Here is a 19,361-nt window from a genome sequence, read left to right as displayed (position 1 = left end):
CAATGATTTACCTCATTTACCTGCATGATTGTGACTGGTGTTTACTAATTAATATACAGTACTGGACAGCTGTACATTGTGTCTTAGTGTTAGACCAGGGGCCTGCAACCTTTACTCAAAGAGCCATTTGGACCTGTTTTTCGCAGGAAAGAACGCAGTGGGAGCCACAAACTTTGAAACAAACACAAAATAGCCCTTTGCTATTTTAAATTAAAAAATATATCAATACTACATGTAACGTTTTTGTTTAGCTTTTATGCCATGTTTACAACATAAAACGAAAAGGTGTGGCATGTATAATGATTTAACTGCTGAGAAAAAAATTACACTTGCAAAAAACAATAAAATAGCTAATAATAACTTGATCGTAACGTGAAAATACTACGTTGTTTAATAAAGTTACTTTCAATAAAAATTGCAACTTCATGTTTAATTCATTCCTTCCTTACATAACGCCAAATTTAAATTCTAGCTGCAGCAAATGCCATTCGAATGCACTCAAATTAGTCTTGGGCATCAGTTCCGAAATAGCCTTTTTCTCTCATCTCCCTCTGGATATTTTTGAGCAAAGACTGCATGTTTATTCTGAAAGTGTCTTGCGACATTTGACTATGTATACAAATTTCTCATTACATATTAAGCAAACTGGTGAACTGGTCTCATCAGCAGTGAAAACAAATGAATCAGCCCATGTAATATTAAATGTTCTACTTTCCTCTGTCACTTTTCTTTCCTTAGTATTTGCCATAGTTTGCCTACCTGGGGTAAAAAAATCAAGAAGTGTCGTGCCGGCTGGTGTAATTTTGGCAGTTTTATTGGTGCATAAATAATGACGCGTAACAAGCGACAATGTTTGATTTATCACCATAATACAATTTGTTAAATTGTATTACAAAATCTAGTGATAAAACTTCTATTTTTATGAATTATCAGAATATATATGGTAAAGAAAAAGAGAAAAAAAATCTAAAGTCAGAGAGTCGCAGTGAGGGGATGAAAGAGGCTCCGGAGCTGCGGGTTGCTGATGACGCGCAACAAGCGACAATGTTTGATTTATCACCATAATTACAATTTTTTAAGTTATATTACAAAATCTAGTGATAAAACTTCTATATTTTTATGAATTATCAGCATATATATGGTAAAGAAAAAAAGAGAAAAAAATCTAAAGTCAGAGAGACGCAGTGAAGGGATGAAAGAGGCTCCGGAGCCGCGGGTTGCTGACCCCTGTGCTAGACGATATTTTTCTCTATCTGAGGAAATGTGCTATCTGCCATAGCCAAAATTTACACTAGTTTCTTATTTTACAATTTGTTTTGTTCGTTGTGGTTTTAGAATAAGTGCTTATTATTAGATTTTCCAACGATTATTTGAAAATGTGTTAATGAGACATTTTAAGACTTAGGTTCTATCAATTATTTAGGTTGTAACAATGAGCCCCATATGGAGATTAAAATAGCGACAAATTAAAATAGTTGACAAAGTAATTTTAGACATTAAATCTATCGAGTCCCATATGATGAGTGGTGTGTAAATGAATTGCTGCTTACAGCTCTGTTCTGAAAATGCTTACAACGAAACGTGCCATTCATCGAAGTGTCTAGGACACACGCATGTTCTGGTTCACACACTATTTGGTAAATAAGTCATTGTTTTATTAGTAAAGTTTGCCTCACAACCAAACAAAAAATATGTAACCATAAAAATTGTTAGTGATGTTAAGATGTGCAAAACTCACCCTTTGGATTCTTGTAGAACTGACAGTTGTTGGCACAAACATCAGGGTGAGCATCCCAAATGTCATTGCCGCATGAACACAATGGAGGCATCTCGATGCCGAGTCGCTCTATTTTTTCTTTTAGCAAAGATCGCAATGCCTTTATGTATCTGAAGCAAAGATTACCAGCATGCCCCGATTATAATCATAGATTGGTGCTTCCGCACAGAAGCTGCATGTAGAAAAAACATTGCGAGGAGGATTGTGCTATTTTATTGTAGTCATGAGGACAAACATTGGTAAAGACATAAACAAAAAAATGCCATAATGATGATGCTGAAACGATTCCACTTATAAGATAAACTTATAATTACATCGTATGGATCAATGGCTGTACACCTTGGCTGAAGGTATGCAAGATTCCATTCAGTGAAGGGCCTTCACTACACTTTGAACAGTCATGAAACCATTAAGTACATGTTGATTCTTTGAACATTTAAGAATGCTGTGAAACAACAGCAAGTCGTTTATATTTTTCTAGTTTCAGCATACCTGTTGGTTTCTGTCTGCTGCTTTTGAATTCGTTCCAATTCTACGGCTTTCCTAGCATTAGCATCTGCAACACATCCTCCTGGGAAAGTTGGGAGAGACGCACGACTAGCTTCCAGTTCCTGCCTTTTTCTTTCCTCCTCTTTCGCTTGTTTTATTCTAGAAAATAAAACCAATTTGACAATGGAGTTTACATAGCTAATAGACTACGCTAGCTTATAAACAATTTTCTCACTCATTTGTAAGTATTTGATATTTCATCAGTGGTTCTAATTTTTTCATTTTGAACAGGATGAAAATGTTGAAACAAGGAAATATTCATGGCAAACTTTTTACTTTGTTTCGCCATTTAACGTCTAGTTTAGCATCTAAGCATGAAATCTCATTCAATAAAGCACAAAAAAAGGTTCGTGTTTGTAAAATTCATTTAAAAAATCTTTACAATATTGACAGGCCAACAAACACATACTTTATACCATTTCAAAAATAACATGTATAACCAATTTATTGTGTGTTAGGTATTTGAAGATTAAAGGCTAAAACTGAAGATGACAGGCGACACACATTTCTATAACTAGTGCTACAAAATCTTGCTTTTTGAGTTGATTAATTTCTGATGACACACAAGCATATAAAAGCTGTAAAAAGATACATCAGCTGTAAAAAGAGTCTTACCTCCATAAGGCATTTAGGCAGAAAATGGACATAAAACCCACACAGAAATCTTTACATAGAGTATGAACATCTGTTATGTCCACAATAAAACTTACTGGCACAACCTTCAATCATACCAACTCACTGAGCTATTCTATCCATGTGTTCCTTCATCTTTCTGTATTCTTTCACCTGTTCTCTCTCGATGTCCATGTAGAGACGGCGCAGCAGAGACCGTTGCTTAACTTCCTGCTTACGTATTTCCTCCTCTTCTTGTCCTGAGATAGTGTAAGCTAGTGAACGTTGCAGGGCATTCTTCTTGGGCACCTTCTCTGTTTCAAAGAAACGCATATCTAGACTAGATATTCACTAGAAGATTTTCATTATATGTACATGTATTATTATTGTAGTCTATGTATTATTATACATTGCCTAGTAGAATGCAACTAAAGTTTTACTTTTATAAATATGGCAGTTTGCTACACAAATAAACACTTTAGCCATTAATATTATGTGGGACGAATAACTCTTAAAAAAAGACAGATGACAGATCAAAAAGGAATGGTTGGTCAGCCCCAAACTTTGTAATTCTGTACAGATATGACATAGTCAGCAGACCCGAATATTCAGAATCAGGACTTACGATTCTAAGCCTTTTAAGATTTTAAGACAGCACATAGATTTTAATGTACGCATATGTCCTTCGTGTGAAGTGATGCCATGTATAGCAGATGGACATATAACATGGATGCGTATGAATGCATTTACACACAGGTTGGTGTGCATGTACACAGGTATGTACAATCACAGTTTACTATGCGCATGAGATGGGATAGAAAGTCAAGAAACAAAAAGGAAAAACTAACCCTTCCTTTCAGTTTGTTTTTGTGAAAGTTCTTCTGCGAGTATATTGGAAGCACCTGGCACACCAGTGTAGGCTGGCACTGCAGAATAACATAGAACTTTTGCAGACCTTTAATACAACAACCAGAAGTTTCAACTCGCTTGTTATAAAGTATGAAGCACACCGTCTCACTTCTCATGTTACATGTACAAGCAGAATACATACAGCAAGAGGGAGGAACATCTTAAGCACTATTTCAAACCTTGTAAGTTTTGTTGATCGCTGTTATCAGGTTTCTCGTCATCATATCCATGAAACTACAATTAATTCATTCTATGTCGTTGTCTGGTATATGAAAAAGTTAAAATTTGCCAAACATAATCACACGCAGAATAGAGAAGAAATGATCAGAAGAAACTAGAAGACCTCCACCAAGGGTGTCTCTCTCCAGCACCCTCCAGGAAGTTCTTTTCCAACTAAGTTTGTCAGCTGCTTTGAACCAAGATTGAGCCTCGCTTTTCTTTTCAGTGACCTCTCTTGCTCAACTATAGTATTTGATTTAGCCATCTTTGCCAGAGCGTCAGTGGATGGATTTTTATTCTCAGCATCTAAAAACACCCTCGATCAATTGATAATCAACTTTTAGTTTTAATAAAAATACTATACAACTTGAAAAGATTATTGAAGGTAACCACAGAGAAGCATATATTGTATCATACTGGAAACATGCTTCAGTTTCTGAAACTCGGTGACTATTTCAATAGCCATGTTTCCATGTTCAGTACTCTCTTCATACAGCGCCTAACAAAAATTTATCTCATGTAGGGAATCAACAACCATTCTAAAAGCGTAGCACAACGCCATGACGCTCTGTCAGCATACCAAACATGCATCATAGCGCAATGTTGTTTATAAAGTCATCAACTTGATAGAATTTCAAGATTTGTGCAAAGTTTTATCTTTTAGCTTTTCTTCAAAATGCCACGACCTTTAAAAGGTCGTGCTGACCAATTGGCACCTGATCGAATCTCCAACGAATTAATGCTTGATGAACTAAAATCTAAAATCCAATTGGCAGGTATGATTGTTCTGAAATAATCTTTTGATTTTTAGTAGTGTCTCTCGCATGGCATTATTACTGTAATTATTGACTGACAAGCATCTCCCTGAACGCTTGAAAAGATGACTTAGCCAATTACAGCCCGGCATAAACAGTCAAACAGAAAATGCGTGGTTTGATTAAATTACTAGAAATATTTTTTAAAATGGAGATGAAAGATGGTCGAGTTTTAGGCTTGGTTTCAGTGGCAATTATGTTGCACGCTATTTAATTTGTTCATCAATTCAACAAATTACTGCTCTATCAAGAACCCATTAAATTGACATTAAAATTTAGTAATCTAATGTGACTAATCAAAATGATGCTGATGACAGCCTCATTTTGCTTTGCGAAGGTTACCAATTATGCTCCAACCTCTCAAGCCACTTTTTTGCTTTTAAATTAAAGAATTTTGGCATTTGAGTTGATTCAATTTAACAAAAAAGAAAAACTCGGACTACAGATGATGTATGCGAATTTTTTGTTTTTGGACAGAATATGAGCACAAAGCAACTTTTGATAAAAGTGAGCAAGAGAAGAGAGTGAATTTCTCTACTTTGCTGTTGGAGAGACGAAAGAACAAGCTGCGCCTGAGCACCCATGTAACCACATCTGACTCGCATAACATAGCATATGCCTATGAAAAGAAGAGGCCAGTGGAAAAGCTGTTTGTCTGCAGGAAGTCGATGGCTGAAGCCATTCAAATACAAGACAACAAAGTCTGCGAAGCGATAAAGAAGTATAATCTGAAGGTAAAGCCAAACTTATACTTATAAGTTGTATATACTTATCGGTTGTATAATGAACTACATGTCTGTGTCTAAAGAACTAAGAAATAAAAAATGAGGTTTCATTATTACAGCGAGTTAAAGTTTTAGAATGACTTCACAATGTGTGTGTGATCCATAAAGTAGTATAGGAGATAATTATTTACATAGAAACAAAAATTTCAACGCTAACTATAGTTAAATACCTTGGTGCTGCAAAGAGAATGTTGGTACTGTACAGAACGTAATCTTGTAGGTAAGTGAGAAGGAAGATAAATTGAGACAAGTTCAGAAACTGACAGAAGAGTTGGAGCTATTGGATAAAACACAACGAAATACATTTGATGATATTAGTTCACCGCAAGCGCAACAGATCAGAGTATTGGAGAATAGGTAATCCATAAAAAATTACACCTTAATAGGTGAAACCAGGCAGAGGTATGGAGATGAATTTAGTCAGTTACATATGAATTTAGTGATCTCACTCTTCATTGAGATGAGTAGTGATATGCTGAACTAAATATAACTTTGTAGGTTAAAATACGTTCAAATAAATATTTTACTCGTTCTATTAAAAATTTTACGAATAGCATATATGCATCTAAGAGTGAAAAATGCTATCAAGAAAAGTGCTATTAAGAATTGTTCTATATACAAACCTAGCGATAATAATTTTAGCAACTAGGCAAAGCGCTAGCGAGTAAATGTTTGTAACGAGTTGACTAATGTGTAATACTTCCACATTTAAAGTTGAGACACTAAAATATAAAGTTACATCTCATGTTAAGACTAAGAAATCGTGTTATATCAGTGGGTAGTGTTAAACAGTGGGTTACATTTCATGTTAAAACTAATACAGCAAACAATAGCCCAGGTTAAGATTGAGACAAAATGGCATATATCAAATTATAGCAACTAAGACATCAAGTTACACCTTAAATTAAGATTAAAGTATACTAAAAAATTAAGTTATATCTCAAGACTACAAAAATATCAAGTTATATAGCAAGTTAAGACATAGACATCAAGTTATAGCCCAATTTATGATAACTAAGACATCAAGTCACATCACACGTTAAAAGAAAAACATCAATTGTATCCCAAGTTATGTTGACATAAACATCAAGTTATATCTCAAGTTAAGACTAAGATATCAGGTTATATCTCAAGTTAAGACTAAGATATCAGGTTATATCTCAAGTTAAGACTAAGATATCAGGTTATATCTGAAATTATAACTAAAACAAAAAGGTGAAAGAGTGACGCTGTCTTTAAGGTTAGAGAAGCTAAAGATGAAGCTGAGCAGTGCTAAGATAATCAATGAGCAGTACCAGAAGATCTTGGCTCAGCTCAAAGAGGACACACAGAGTTATCCTTGGAAACTTGATCAGTTAGGTCTGGTAAACAAAGGATGTCCACAATATTTTGAAATTATCGAAGCGATAAATTAAAATTGTTTGCTATGAGGTGTCTGTCTAATAAGTAGATTAATCCAGAAACCACTAGAAGCTTTGTTAGCTATAAAAGGTAAACACTCCTAAGAGGATAATCTATGAGCCTTTGTTTTGGTGAATTTTACTTAAAAACCTTGTTGCTGCTGCAAAACTTGAAATTGAACTGCATGGTTGACCATGCCTATCTATGTTGAAAAAAAAGTTAATATAAATATCATACTCAAAAGATTTTACAATAATCTATACATAAATCTCGGTGCTTGTCTGTATGTTGTTTGTGTGTCCAGTTATAGGGATTAAGTTATAGGAGCGAGCAATATGCTTTGAACTGGAATTGAACTCGGAACTTCCAGTTCTGCAAACAGGCGTACTGTTCATTACCCTACGCGCATCTGCAGAGTGTAATGAACAGACGATAATGTAGAATAGTTGTGCACATCATAGTTGTTACAACTGCCAATCTTTAATGCTGATTGGTTAAAATATCACGCTTCATCTAGGACGCTTGAAAATCATGATTGCGTGAGAGATCATGACGCAATTTTTCTTAACGCAGGCTTCAAAGGGACGGACACGGCTCTTTATATTAAAGATTTAGACTAGCTTAAGTTACTCAAATTTATTAAATAAAGATGTTCAGCCAATTTAAAACAAATTTTTTGTGCAAAAACTTTCTTATTACTTGTGTAATGGCGGGCATTCATCTAGTAAAATATAGTTTGGTATTTAATGGACTTGACTTCTCAAGGCTCAGTTTTGCAGACTCAACATAGTAGAACTGAGCCTGAAAGAATGTACACGTATTAGGAATGTACACGTATTAGGCGTATGAATTTTTGCCCGGTGACTCAATCATGATACTGTTTAGTCTGATTTATACAGAAGTCGAGCTTGTGGACCACCAGAAGGAGTTTAGTGATGCTGTTGCAGTCAACCACAAGTCACAAAACATGGTTGAAAGATCAATTCAGGTACATCATGAGTCCAGTCACGTGTATATATATATTTATATATATATATACATATGTACGTACAACCATACATGCATGTAGACTATATAATGCTTGCTAGACGCTTTGCATTACCAATAACTGCTCTCAGATGTAATGATGATACAGCATTTTTAAGAGCTGAAAGATAGACAAAAATTTTCCAACAGTCTCTACTTGCACATCGATATAGGAGCTTGGAATGTATAACCACAAAATGACATTGAAATAGCAATCCTCAGTCAGTGTGTGGTGTACAGTATTTGTCAATTCAAGCTGGACAACTTGGTTGCAGGGAACCAAAAGGTTCCATGAGGAATATTTTGAGAGCAAGAAGAACAGAGACAAGATGCTTGGAAATACAAGAAAAAAAGTCGACAAGTCCCATAAAGAGGTGAAGGGCACAGATAAGCCAAAGGGAGGCCGAACAGGAGCTCACAATCCCATGCAACAAATTATTAACAAAGAAGCTGGTATGGTCATAAAGCGAATTTTTTATTATTTATATATATATTTTTCAATGTTTGTCTATAGCTACATGTATATAGCTATTAAAATGTTGGACTTGAAATTTCGCGATTTGCTGGATTTGCGCTCACGATGATCACGACTGAAGGATTGTAATCCAATTCCCTAACCACGAGACGACAAAAGGTCTTACAATTCATCGCTCTTACTTTATAATTTATATACTCTTTTCTCGATAGCACGCGCTAAATGACGTATTAAAACTTAATGAATTCTATTAACGCTATGAAACACACTGCTTTTTCGCATTTTCGTGAACTTCTATTTCCGGTTTTTCGTAAGGTTCAATTGCTAAATGGCGGTCAAGGTCAATTCTTTTCACTCGGACAATTGTATTATCTCGAGTAGAAATAGCCTCTACATTCTCTCTCCGTTCGATCAGACAAAGAAAGCCTGATATCCCTTTTTTACATCTGTACCAGTGTTGAAAGGTACAAGTATCGTCGTATTCAAAGTTTTGATGAATAACTTTTGCTGGAACAGTAACCTTTTTTCATACACACACACTTCTATGCACGAATTGTTATTATTAATTCAACATATTCAGAATTTTTATTTTATTTTCTCAGTTCGTATTAATTGTATCATTAATAAATCAGCTTTTATTGTAATCGTAGCAAAACAGACTTAATTTAGCTATTACTTGCTAATTATTTTACATTCACATTTAAACACTTTTATATTTGTTTTATTTTGTTTCTTAATTTATTTGACTTGCACAAAATATTTTCTTCTTGATATGAAGTTTAAAAGTTGCAGTCGTTTGACAAAGCTTAAAAACCTATACAGTTGTTTTATTTTTTCTCTCAATTTATTTTAACTGCACAAAACACTTTTTTCATGATTTGAAGTTGGAAAGTTAGAATGATAAATGTTGGTATATGTTAAATGAAAATAAGTGTTCTGTGCAAAGACTTTTATTACCCGGGTAACGCTGGGCATTCATCTAGTCCTCATAAAACATCACATGTTCTGTTTTGCCAAGCTAGGTCCTGGATTATGTAAAAGGGTACTGAACAATTAAATATGAAAAGCATTATAAGTGATGACCTCCAATTGCATGAACTACTTCTACTTGTACACTACTCGTATGACTATTGGTACTTTCTACTTGTACACTACTCATATGACTATTGGTACTTTCTACTCGTACACTACTCGTATGGCTATTGGTACTTTCTACTTGTACACTACTCATATGACTATTGGTACTTTCTACTTGTACACTACTCATATGGCTATTGGTACTTTCTACTTGTACACTACTCGTATGACTAATGGTACTTTCTACTTGTACACTACTCGTACGGCTATTGGTACTTTCTTCTTGTACACTACTCGTATGACTATTGGTACTTTCTACTTGTACACTACTCGTATGACTATTGGTACTTTCTACTTGTACACTACTCGTATGACTATTGGTACTTTCTACTTGTACACTACTCGTATGACTATTGGTACTTTCTACTTGTACACTACTCGTATGACTATTGGTACTTTCTACTTGTACACTACTCGTATGACTATTGGTACTTTCTACTTGTACACTACTCGTATGACTATTGGTTCTGATAGAGGACGCGCATGCTACTCAGCAGAAGTATGAAAAGCAAAGAAAGAAGAGAGTCGATTATGAAAGCACAGTCTCCTTCTTAAAAAATGCCTGCAAGGTTGCCAGCAAGGAGGTGAGTTACACAACTAGTAAATACACTACCTAACTAGATTTAAGCAGCATACGCAAGGCCATATATATACTTACACATATATAATACTTAGTATGATTTCAGGAGATCTTGCCTGCTATAAGGCAACAGCATGAGATACAGAGAGCACTGCGGCTCCAGATAGAGAGCCTTGAAGGTCAAAAAGCGGTTCTTGAAATTGAACGTAAAGGCGTTCAGAGAGAGTATCAGCATCTTAAATATTACGGAGAAAAGAAAATATCTGAGTATGGTCAAATGTTTCCTCCTGATCGCCTTATTTCTAGTAACAAATAATATCTGCAGAAAATAGCTTGAAGAACCTTCCAGAACGATCGTGATTATTGCTGAAATTCAAATTTGTTGAGACTTGAAGGCTAGACTACTCATGCTAATCTTTATTGTATTAATTTACGAGAGACGATCACACTGTAATGAACGTGAAAATGACGACACAGTGCTTGTATATTAAAGACGTACTTGTTGTGCAAGGAGTTTTGTTCTTTCAATAACATGAGAAAATGACTATAATGTGTGCTCTAAACTTTCTTAGGGGAGTAAGAAGAATGGAGGAAGAAAGCAGTGCGGTGGAAGAGTTAAAACTGAAATTGAAAGAATGTAAAACAGACATAGAACAGAAAGAGAAATTGCTGAATGATGTAAACATGGGCTCCAACAATTTCTTCATGATACTGCAGAAATACAAGATAGACCCGGTACGTGATCATATTAACTGTATGGTGTCGGTCTTAATGCACCACATGACCGAGTGATTAACTGAGCTTTGGCTAATTTTAAAGCATATTCATAGCACGATATTCCGATATTCCGATATTCTAAAAAGTAACAATTCGCTATCTAGCCTTTTTTGCAGACTGCAAGACAGCATATGGTTGGACGACTCGCTGATGACATCACGATTATTATGGAGAAACTTGAAGAAGTGAGCCTGGAGATAGAGCCGCATGGGAAAGTGATAGAGTTTTTGGAGAGTCCAGAGGTAACCACAAACTAATAACGCGTCACAAGCATTCTACGCTTTTTGAAAATGCCAAAGGAAACTTTTACAATCTGAGTGTTAGAAACGTTCCCAAATCGCAAGTATATTAAATATTTAAACAGTGGCAAATGATGCATTGCAAAAAGATATCTTGAAAATTTGTTGTCGCCCGGTGAGATGGGTTGGCATCTCAGTAGTCTGATAGTGTGGTAAATGTAACTGGCAGTGTTATGATACACTTAGAAGCATCAAAGAGCCAAAAAAATTGCCCCACCACATATTGCCCCACTGCATATTGTCCAACTACATATTGCCCACTACATATTGCCCCACTACATATTGTCCCACTACATATTGTCCAACTACATATTGCCCCACTGCATATTGTGCCACTACATATTGCCCCACTACATATTGTCCAACTACATATTGCCCCATTGCATATTGTGCCACTACATATTGCCCCACTACATATTGTCCAACTACATATTGCCCCACTACATATTGCCCACTACATAATGCCCCACTACATATTGTCCCACTACATATTGCCCCACTACATATTGCCCCACTATATATTATTTGATTTGAAACCATTCAAGTCCTAGGAGAAATTTATGTACTGCACTCGCAGACGTGAAAAAACGTATAAGAAACTATTTGTTCAACCGCTTTTATGTTTTGAAATTGGCAAGTAACTTGGTTGTCATGTCTAGGTTGAACTAGTGCACCCTTCTGTTTAACCCCAATATCACTTGACCAATTAACAATATAATATGAGAGCTCTCTTGTCTAAAATTTACAACCAGAGCTTACAGATTTGATGACAAATATTGAATAAATTCAAAATTGTAATTCATTCAGTGTACATATTTGACAATTCTTACAATGATTTATGGTGTTCATTAAGTGACACAACAACCTTGAATGTTCAGAAGTCTTGCCTTATAAAATATTTAAAGACAGTTTACTGCGATTAAATGTACAAAAGTGAGAGATGAGGAATGAAGAGCACATAGCCATGCGGCTTGTGTAAACTTCCAAAACATAATAATTCATATGCTTTGCATGTCTGACATATAGTTCCTGGACTTCATGGAAGATACACTTCCAAGGGCCAACACAAGAGTTGATGTGAAATGGGATGAAGAGGAAGGAGCCGGTCAGTAAAAAGTTTTGTACTTCCTAGAAAAAGATAAATAATCTATGGCTAGTGAAAGGAAAATGTGTAAAGAGAGAGAGAGTAGAAAGGAAGTAGCAACAAGGCAGTGAATGAGGGCGAGGGAGACGGCTGTGAGAGAGGGTTGGAAGGGGTTGATGGGAAGAGAGAAAGAAATGGTCATGAGAGGGATAGTGGAGAAAAGGCTATGAGAGAGGGTTGGAAGGGGTTGATGGGAAGAGAGAAAAAAATGGTCATGAGAGAGATAGTGGAGCAAAGGCTATGAGAGAGAGTTGGAAGGGGTTGATGGGAAGAGAGAAAGAAAGGATCATGAGAGAGATAGTGGAGAAAAGGCTATGAGAGAGGGTTGGAAGGGGTTGATGGGAAGAGAGAAAGAAATGGTCATGAGAGAGATAGTGGAGAAAAGGCTGTGAGAGAGGGTTGGAAAGGGTTGATGGGAAGAGAGAAAGGATCATGAAAAAGATAGTGGAGAAAAGGCGATGAGAGAAGGTTGGAAGAGGTTGATGGGAAAAGAAAAATAAAGGATCATGAGAGAGATAGTGGAGAAAAGGCTATGAGAGAGGGTTGGAAGAGGTTGATGGGAAAAGAGAAAGAAATGGTCATGAGAGAGATAGTGGAGAAAAGGCTATGAGATAGGGTTGGAAAAGGTTGATGAGAAGAGAGAAAGAAATGGTCATGAGAGAGATAGTGGAGAAAAGGCTATGAGAGAGGGTTGGAAGGGGTTGATGGGAAAAGAGAAAGAAATGATCATGAGAGAGGGATATCAAGAACTGGACCTAAAGCAAACAGAAAGTAGAATAGATAGAGAGAAAACCACTAGCGCATGGTGAGAGCAGTGGTGAAAGGAGGGGTGGTGAAAGAAGAAGAGGTGAAAGGAGGGGTGGAAGAGAGGGGTGAGTCAAAAAGAGAAGTGAGTGGAAGAGAGAGGTGAGTAGAAAAGAGAGGTGAGTGGAAGAGAGAAGTGAGTGGAAGAGAGAAGTGAGTGGAAGAGAGAAGTGAGTGGAAGAGAGAAGTGAGTGGAAGAGAGAGATGAGCGGAAGGGAGAGGTGAGTGGAAAAGAGAGGTGAGTCGAAGAGAGAGGTGAGTGGAAAAGAAAGGTGAGTGGAATAGAGAAGTGAGTGGAAGAGAGAGGTGAGTAGAAGAGAGAGGTGAGTGGAAGAGAGGTGAGTGGAAGAAAGAGGTGAGTAGAAGAGAAAGGTGAGTGGAAGAGAGAAGTGAGTGGAAGGGAGAGGTGAGTGGAAGAGAGAGGTGAGTAGAAGAGAGAGGTGAGTAGAAGAGAGAGGTGAGTGGAAGAGAGAGGTGAGTCGAAGAGAGAGGTGAGTGGAAAAGAGAGGTGAGTGGAATAGAGAAGTGAGTGGAAGAGAGAGGTGAGTAGAAGAGAGAGGTGAGTGGAAGAGAGGTGAGTGGAAGAAAGAGGTGAGTAGAAGAGAAAGGTGAGTGGAAGAGAGAAGTGAGTGGAAGAGAGAGGTGAGTGGAAGAGAGAGGTGAGTAGAAGAGAGAGGTGAGTGGAAGAGAGAGGTGAGTAGAAGAGAGAGGTGAGTAGAAGAGAGAGGTGAGTAGAAAAGAGAGGTGAGTGGAAGAGAGAGGTGAGTGGAAGAGAGAGGTGAGTGGAAGAGAGAGGTGAGTGGAAGAGAGAGGTGAGTGGAAGAGAGAGAGGTGAGTGGAAGAGAGAAGTGAGTGGAAGGGAGGGGTGAAGGGAAAAGAGGGGTGAAGGGAAAAGAGGGGTGAAGGGCAAAGAGGGGTGAAGGGCAAAGAGGGGTGAAGGGCAAAGAGGGGTAAAGGGAAAAAAAAGGTGAAGGGAAAAGAGAGGTGAAGGGAAAAGAAAGGCGAAGGAAAAAGAGAGGTGAAGGGAAAAGAGAAGTGAGTGGAAAAGAGAGGTGAAGGGAAAAAAGAGGCGAGGGAAGAGAGAGGTGAGAATATTAATAGAGAGAAAGATGTGCCATACAAGTCTGTAGTAGCATAGTGATATATTGCAGATGTGTTTGAAGAAGATGCTTCTAAAATATCCCAGAGTACTTTGGGAAGAGAAGAGATAAAGAAGGCATCTCAACGGATCATTGAGAAATATCAGGGAAAACTGAGACGCAAGAAAATGAAATGAGGAATTGTTTAATGATAACATTTTGATAATCTTTCGGCTCTATCTATGTAATCACTTTCTCCAATAAATTCATGTTTATCCCCAATCTCAAAATAAATCCACGTCTGCCAGTCCTGTAGTCACCCAAGCACACACCTTCAGCCTATGCCAGTTAACCACAAGTGTAGTTCTGAGCTCTAATTGAACAGTTAAAAGGGCCTATACCATACCTGCCACTGCTTGGAATGTGGAGTCTTTGATGATCCTATCAGTCCTGCCGCGCACAGTCACTTCGCTTGCATATGGTATAGAGGCCTGGGCTAAGTATGCTGTCGTTCGAGCCACATTCCTTTCCAGTTCGAGCTGCAAACCGTCATATTCAACATACATGGCTGTAGTACTAGAGCACTTCATTCTCCAATAGCTGTTAATAGCTGGTGGTTGTCATGGCATACCGTATATGACATATTTAATAGACAAATCAGCGATGCTGTTGAGAAATAAATCAATGGATGCTGCAGCCTCAAGCTTGGCATCAGATAGAAATAATCATCTTCATCCATTTTAGTCGTTGATATTTTGTTGTTGATGTCACTTGCATACACCACCAGAAACATTATCTGGTGGCTTCTTCCTCTCCTCAGCCAAACAACGATCTTAAAGCATATTGGGACTTGAATAGCCTTTGAGTTTCAGAAGCTAAGTTAATTTATAAGCTCAAGTTCAACCTATGGTTTAAGAAAGTGCTCTTTCAAACCAATAAGAAGTCTAGAAACATTGCATGGATTTGTAAACAATAGCAAGTGACCAATAATTCAACCCATCTTATTTAATGAGCACACAACTCCAGGTGGTTTAAGGGGCTGCCCAATAAAGCTTGCCATTTACTTCAATATAAAATAGGCTGAATAAAAATGCTGTACTGCTTGTTTTCACTGAAGATAACGCAAGCTACAGACATTAATTATGTCTCATCAGACCATATTTCAATTAGTTTCACAAGACACTCTATCCTGTAAACCCATACATCTTTCTGACTCCTGGCCACCAAGAGGCTCTGCTTCTCTTTCTCTATATTCCGCACTCGCATTTTCACCTCCTTCTGAAATGCCTTCAGCCGAAAGGCCTTCTCTTCAGAGCAGCTCTCCACCTCCTCATTGTACCGCCTAGCTCTCTCCCAGTTTTCCACCTGTATTATCGCTTATACATGATGAAAAAAGCCAACTGCAACCAACAATGAAATAAACATTGGGAAACCTAGAAGAATCAATAAAACAAAAAAATTAATATCAGCACTAGTTTGTCTATGAAGATATTTACCACACTCACTACTCTCACTAGATCTACTCAAACAGGCTGTTCTTATGTACCTCCTCACACCTCAGCTAGTACTTCACACCTCAGCTAGTACTTCATACCTCAGCTAGTACTTCAGACCTCAGCTAGTACTTCAGACCTCAGCTAGTACTTCAGACCTCAGCTAGTACTTCAGACCTCAGCTAATACTTCAGACCTCAGCTAGTACTTCAGACCTCAGCTAGTACCTCACACCTCAGCTAGTACCTCACACCTCAGCTAGTACCCCACACCTCAACTAGTAATTCACACCTCAGCTAGTACCTCATACCTCAGCTAGTACCTCATACCTCAGCTAGTACCTCACACCTCAGCTAGTACCTCACACCTCAGCTAGTACCCCACACCTCAGCTAGTAATTCACACCTCAGCTAGTACCTCATACCTCAGCTAGTACCTCAGACCTCAGCTAGTACCCCACACCTCAGCTAGTAATTCACACCTCAGCTAGTACCTCTCATACCTCAGCAAGTAATTCACACCTCAGCTAGTACCTCACACCTCAGCTAGTACCTCATACCTCAGCTAGTACCTCATACCTCAGCTAATACTTCAGACTTCATTTAGTACCTCAAACCTCAGCTAGCCACCCACTCAGTCAATTGATATACGTGTACTTCTGTTAGCTTTTCACCATGTCTAAGCAGAGAGATGAACAGCAGAGTTCACCTTAATCAAATGAGTTAGTCAGGTAAGTTTGCGCTTGCCCTAATTAGTGAAATTAGGAGAAGGATATCGTGTACTATATATGTGTCTCTTAATGTTGGCCACTTGTATTTTCTATATATGAGAATTTATATATAAGTCTGATGAGTCTATCTAAGTCTATATGAGATTATATATATAAGTCTATAGGCGACTGCTAGCAGACACATTGATGTCTGCATGAGCATATATTTAGAAACATGAGTAATGTAGGTTATCAATGACAGTCTTACTCCAACTCAAGTGACACTAGTGAACAGGTAGACAAGAACATACAGCTGCAAGAGAAGGCAACTATAATAGGAGGATAATAAAGAGAAAAATTATAAATCTATTAAAGTCACTAACCTGCTCACAGTCTCCTTGAGAATTATGTTCCACCCAAGCACCTCCAGCAGGCGTGCGGTGGTAGCTGCCCACACCAAACCCATCTTGCAGTTGCCTTTGCGTTGTAGTGTCTGCTTCTGAAAGCTGCTTAGAGCAAAGGACAGGGCGTACCCTGACTACTTCACCATTCTTACAGGGAGAACAACAGCGACGGCTAGATATATGGAAGCAAAAATAGCAAGCAATTCTGTAAAAAAAGCCAGCTTTTGTAAATAGTTAGAATAAACACAATCCATATGTTATGTAGAAGTACCAAACAAACAGTGGCACATGCCATAAAAATTCTACTACAACAATTTATTTAGAAAATCTCATAAATAGATCATGTGCAGTAGTTGATAACTCTCATAGCAAAATAATGATTATAGCTAGTAACCTACGTATCTAATATCCTATGTATCTAGTAACTTACGTGTCTAGTAACCTACATACTTAGTAACCTACGGTATCTAATATCCTATGTATCTAGTGACTTACGTGTCTAGTAACCTACATATCTAGTAACCTATGTATCTAATAACCTATGTATTTAGTAACTTACGTGTTTAGTAACCTACATATCTAATAACCTACATAGCTAGTAACTTACGTATTTCTACACCAGCTTAGCATCTTAAGAAACTAAGAACACTGCTACTGCTTTTCAGTTATTTGGTGCTTCTCATAGGCTCTTACAAGTATGGATGTAGAAATAGTCATATCACTTAAATATTTTTAAACTTCTCCAATTATTAAGTTTTTGACACAACTACATTTTAGTTGTGCCAAGCAAGTCCTTCTTGTTTAAAAGGTCATATAAACATGTAAACACAAGTGTCTACTGGTTGTTTCTACAATGTACCTGTTTAAATTAGAAGTTTTAAGCAAGTCTAATGCATCCATATTTCTGTCAGTCTTTAGCTTTGACTGAGCAAATGGCTGTACAGTGAAAGTGTTTGTATGGAACATCTTCAATACATTCAGTTCTTGAAAGTGTTTCCGTTGCGTGATTAATACGAGTTGTCACAAAACCTACAATTTTAAACACTTGTATATATGTAATGTATATTAACATTGTTGTTAACATACTGTAAGATTAACATAACTCTACACATTTAGCTTGAATTAATTCTGGCCAACAATACATTATCGTAAACTGCTTCAAAGTTTAAATAAAATATAAATATTTAATAGTTCTATAGCAACGGATCTAAACAGATTTTACTAATTTTACTATAGAAACTATTAGAATGTCATACAACAAGCGTGCTGTAAATAGCACAAATCATGAAACAGGCTGACTAGTGGCATATTCCTACCCTGTCACAATTCAATGGCATGTACGTTTTGAAGAATCTCCTCATTACCGGATTTCACAAATACTATGAAAACCTTCAAGCACATGAATGTGGCTCAATAGACTTTTGATTGCTATTTAGACTGTTATACTGAGTACATATTGGCAATCCTGCCATGGCAATTGTGCTGATTTTTACAGTTTGGTGAAAGAAAAATTCAACAAAACTTAACATTCCCTTTGCAGTGTTCACTCCATAATATTGCTCTAGCAGCTCGTTATTCGACCATCTCTGTTTTCACATCAAAACTAATTAGCAGTTTGCAAGTCAATGTAGTTATTTTTCAAGCACACTGGTGGTGAATGTAACGGAAGCATCGATTTACATTTCAAGATTTCGTCTACTACTATACTAACTAACCTTTGCCAATTTCTTTCAATAGTTTCAAAAGCAAGTAACAGTGCATTATCTCAATACTGATATAATGATAAATGGGTGTATAACACTATAAAATTATAAAGAAAACTACCCAAAAATAAATGAAGAATACAATAAAGCAATCAAAAAATAAATAAACAAGCATCTATGCCATTCTAATCATTTAACTCAATGTCATTTTAAAAACAATAATTTTGTGATGTCCCTTGATATAAAGAAATTTTTTTTTGATGCAATCTTTGTTGCAAAGCCACCTGAACTGATTTTGTATTCTGTTCCTTTTGTTCTCTCTCACACAAAAAACGATAGTGTTTGTTTTCACTGTTTGAGTGCAATTATAAATCATAAAAATTTCAAACATGTACAGTTGTAAAGACTTTTTTTAAACTGTTGGTTTGAATTTAACGAAGAGGTAAGTCGTGCTGCAGAACTGTGTTATACTAAGTACATGTATTTTGTAACCGTAAAAACTTCAAATGGCTACAGCCAGTTTAATAGCACAAATATGCAAAAAGTTATTAAAAAACTTAATCGCCACGATTTTAATTGTGCATTGCTTACCCTAACGTTGGTAAACTTTCTAAGGTTACTACTATTGTCTGTGGCCTAATGAAACAGCTTGGGTTTTTAAAAA

At 36.9% G+C, this 19,361-nt stretch overlaps 1 protein-coding gene across 2 annotated transcripts in view; it reads right to left on the bottom strand.

The window, feature by feature from the left end:
- Positions 1 to 19,361, bottom strand: part of LOC137392818 (caldesmon-like) — a 19,643-nt gene extending 282 nt beyond the window's left edge. The window contains exons 1-11 of one of the 2 annotated variants that reach the window (XM_068079148.1): positions 19,289 to 19,361; positions 17,854 to 18,023; positions 16,974 to 17,166; positions 15,592 to 15,753; positions 14,795 to 14,927; positions 4,191 to 4,372; positions 4,027 to 4,081; positions 3,787 to 3,864; positions 3,066 to 3,252; positions 2,270 to 2,425; positions 1,739 to 1,887 (exon numbers count right to left, since the gene is read on the bottom strand). In XM_068079148.1, coding sequence (XP_067935249.1) covers positions 1,739 to 1,887; positions 2,270 to 2,425; positions 3,066 to 3,252; positions 3,787 to 3,864; positions 4,027 to 4,081; positions 4,191 to 4,372; positions 14,795 to 14,927; positions 15,592 to 15,753; positions 16,974 to 17,166; positions 17,854 to 17,960 — 1,402 coding nt within the window. In that variant the 5' untranslated portion in view covers positions 17,961 to 18,023; positions 19,289 to 19,361. The remainder of the gene's footprint in view (positions 1 to 1,738; positions 1,888 to 2,269; positions 2,426 to 3,065; positions 3,253 to 3,786; positions 3,865 to 4,026; positions 4,082 to 4,190; positions 4,373 to 14,794; positions 14,928 to 15,591; positions 15,754 to 16,973; positions 17,167 to 17,853; positions 18,024 to 19,288) is intronic. The other variant, XM_068079149.1, reaches the window with a different exon arrangement.

The sequence above is a fragment of the Watersipora subatra genome, chromosome 4 (assembly GCF_963576615.1).
Source record: "Watersipora subatra chromosome 4, tzWatSuba1.1, whole genome shotgun sequence".
In the NCBI taxonomy this organism is placed as follows: Eukaryota; Metazoa; Bryozoa; class Gymnolaemata; order Cheilostomatida; family Watersiporidae; genus Watersipora; species Watersipora subatra.
Note: the sequence above shows the minus strand (reverse complement) of the source record. Positions and strands in the feature narration are given on the sequence as shown.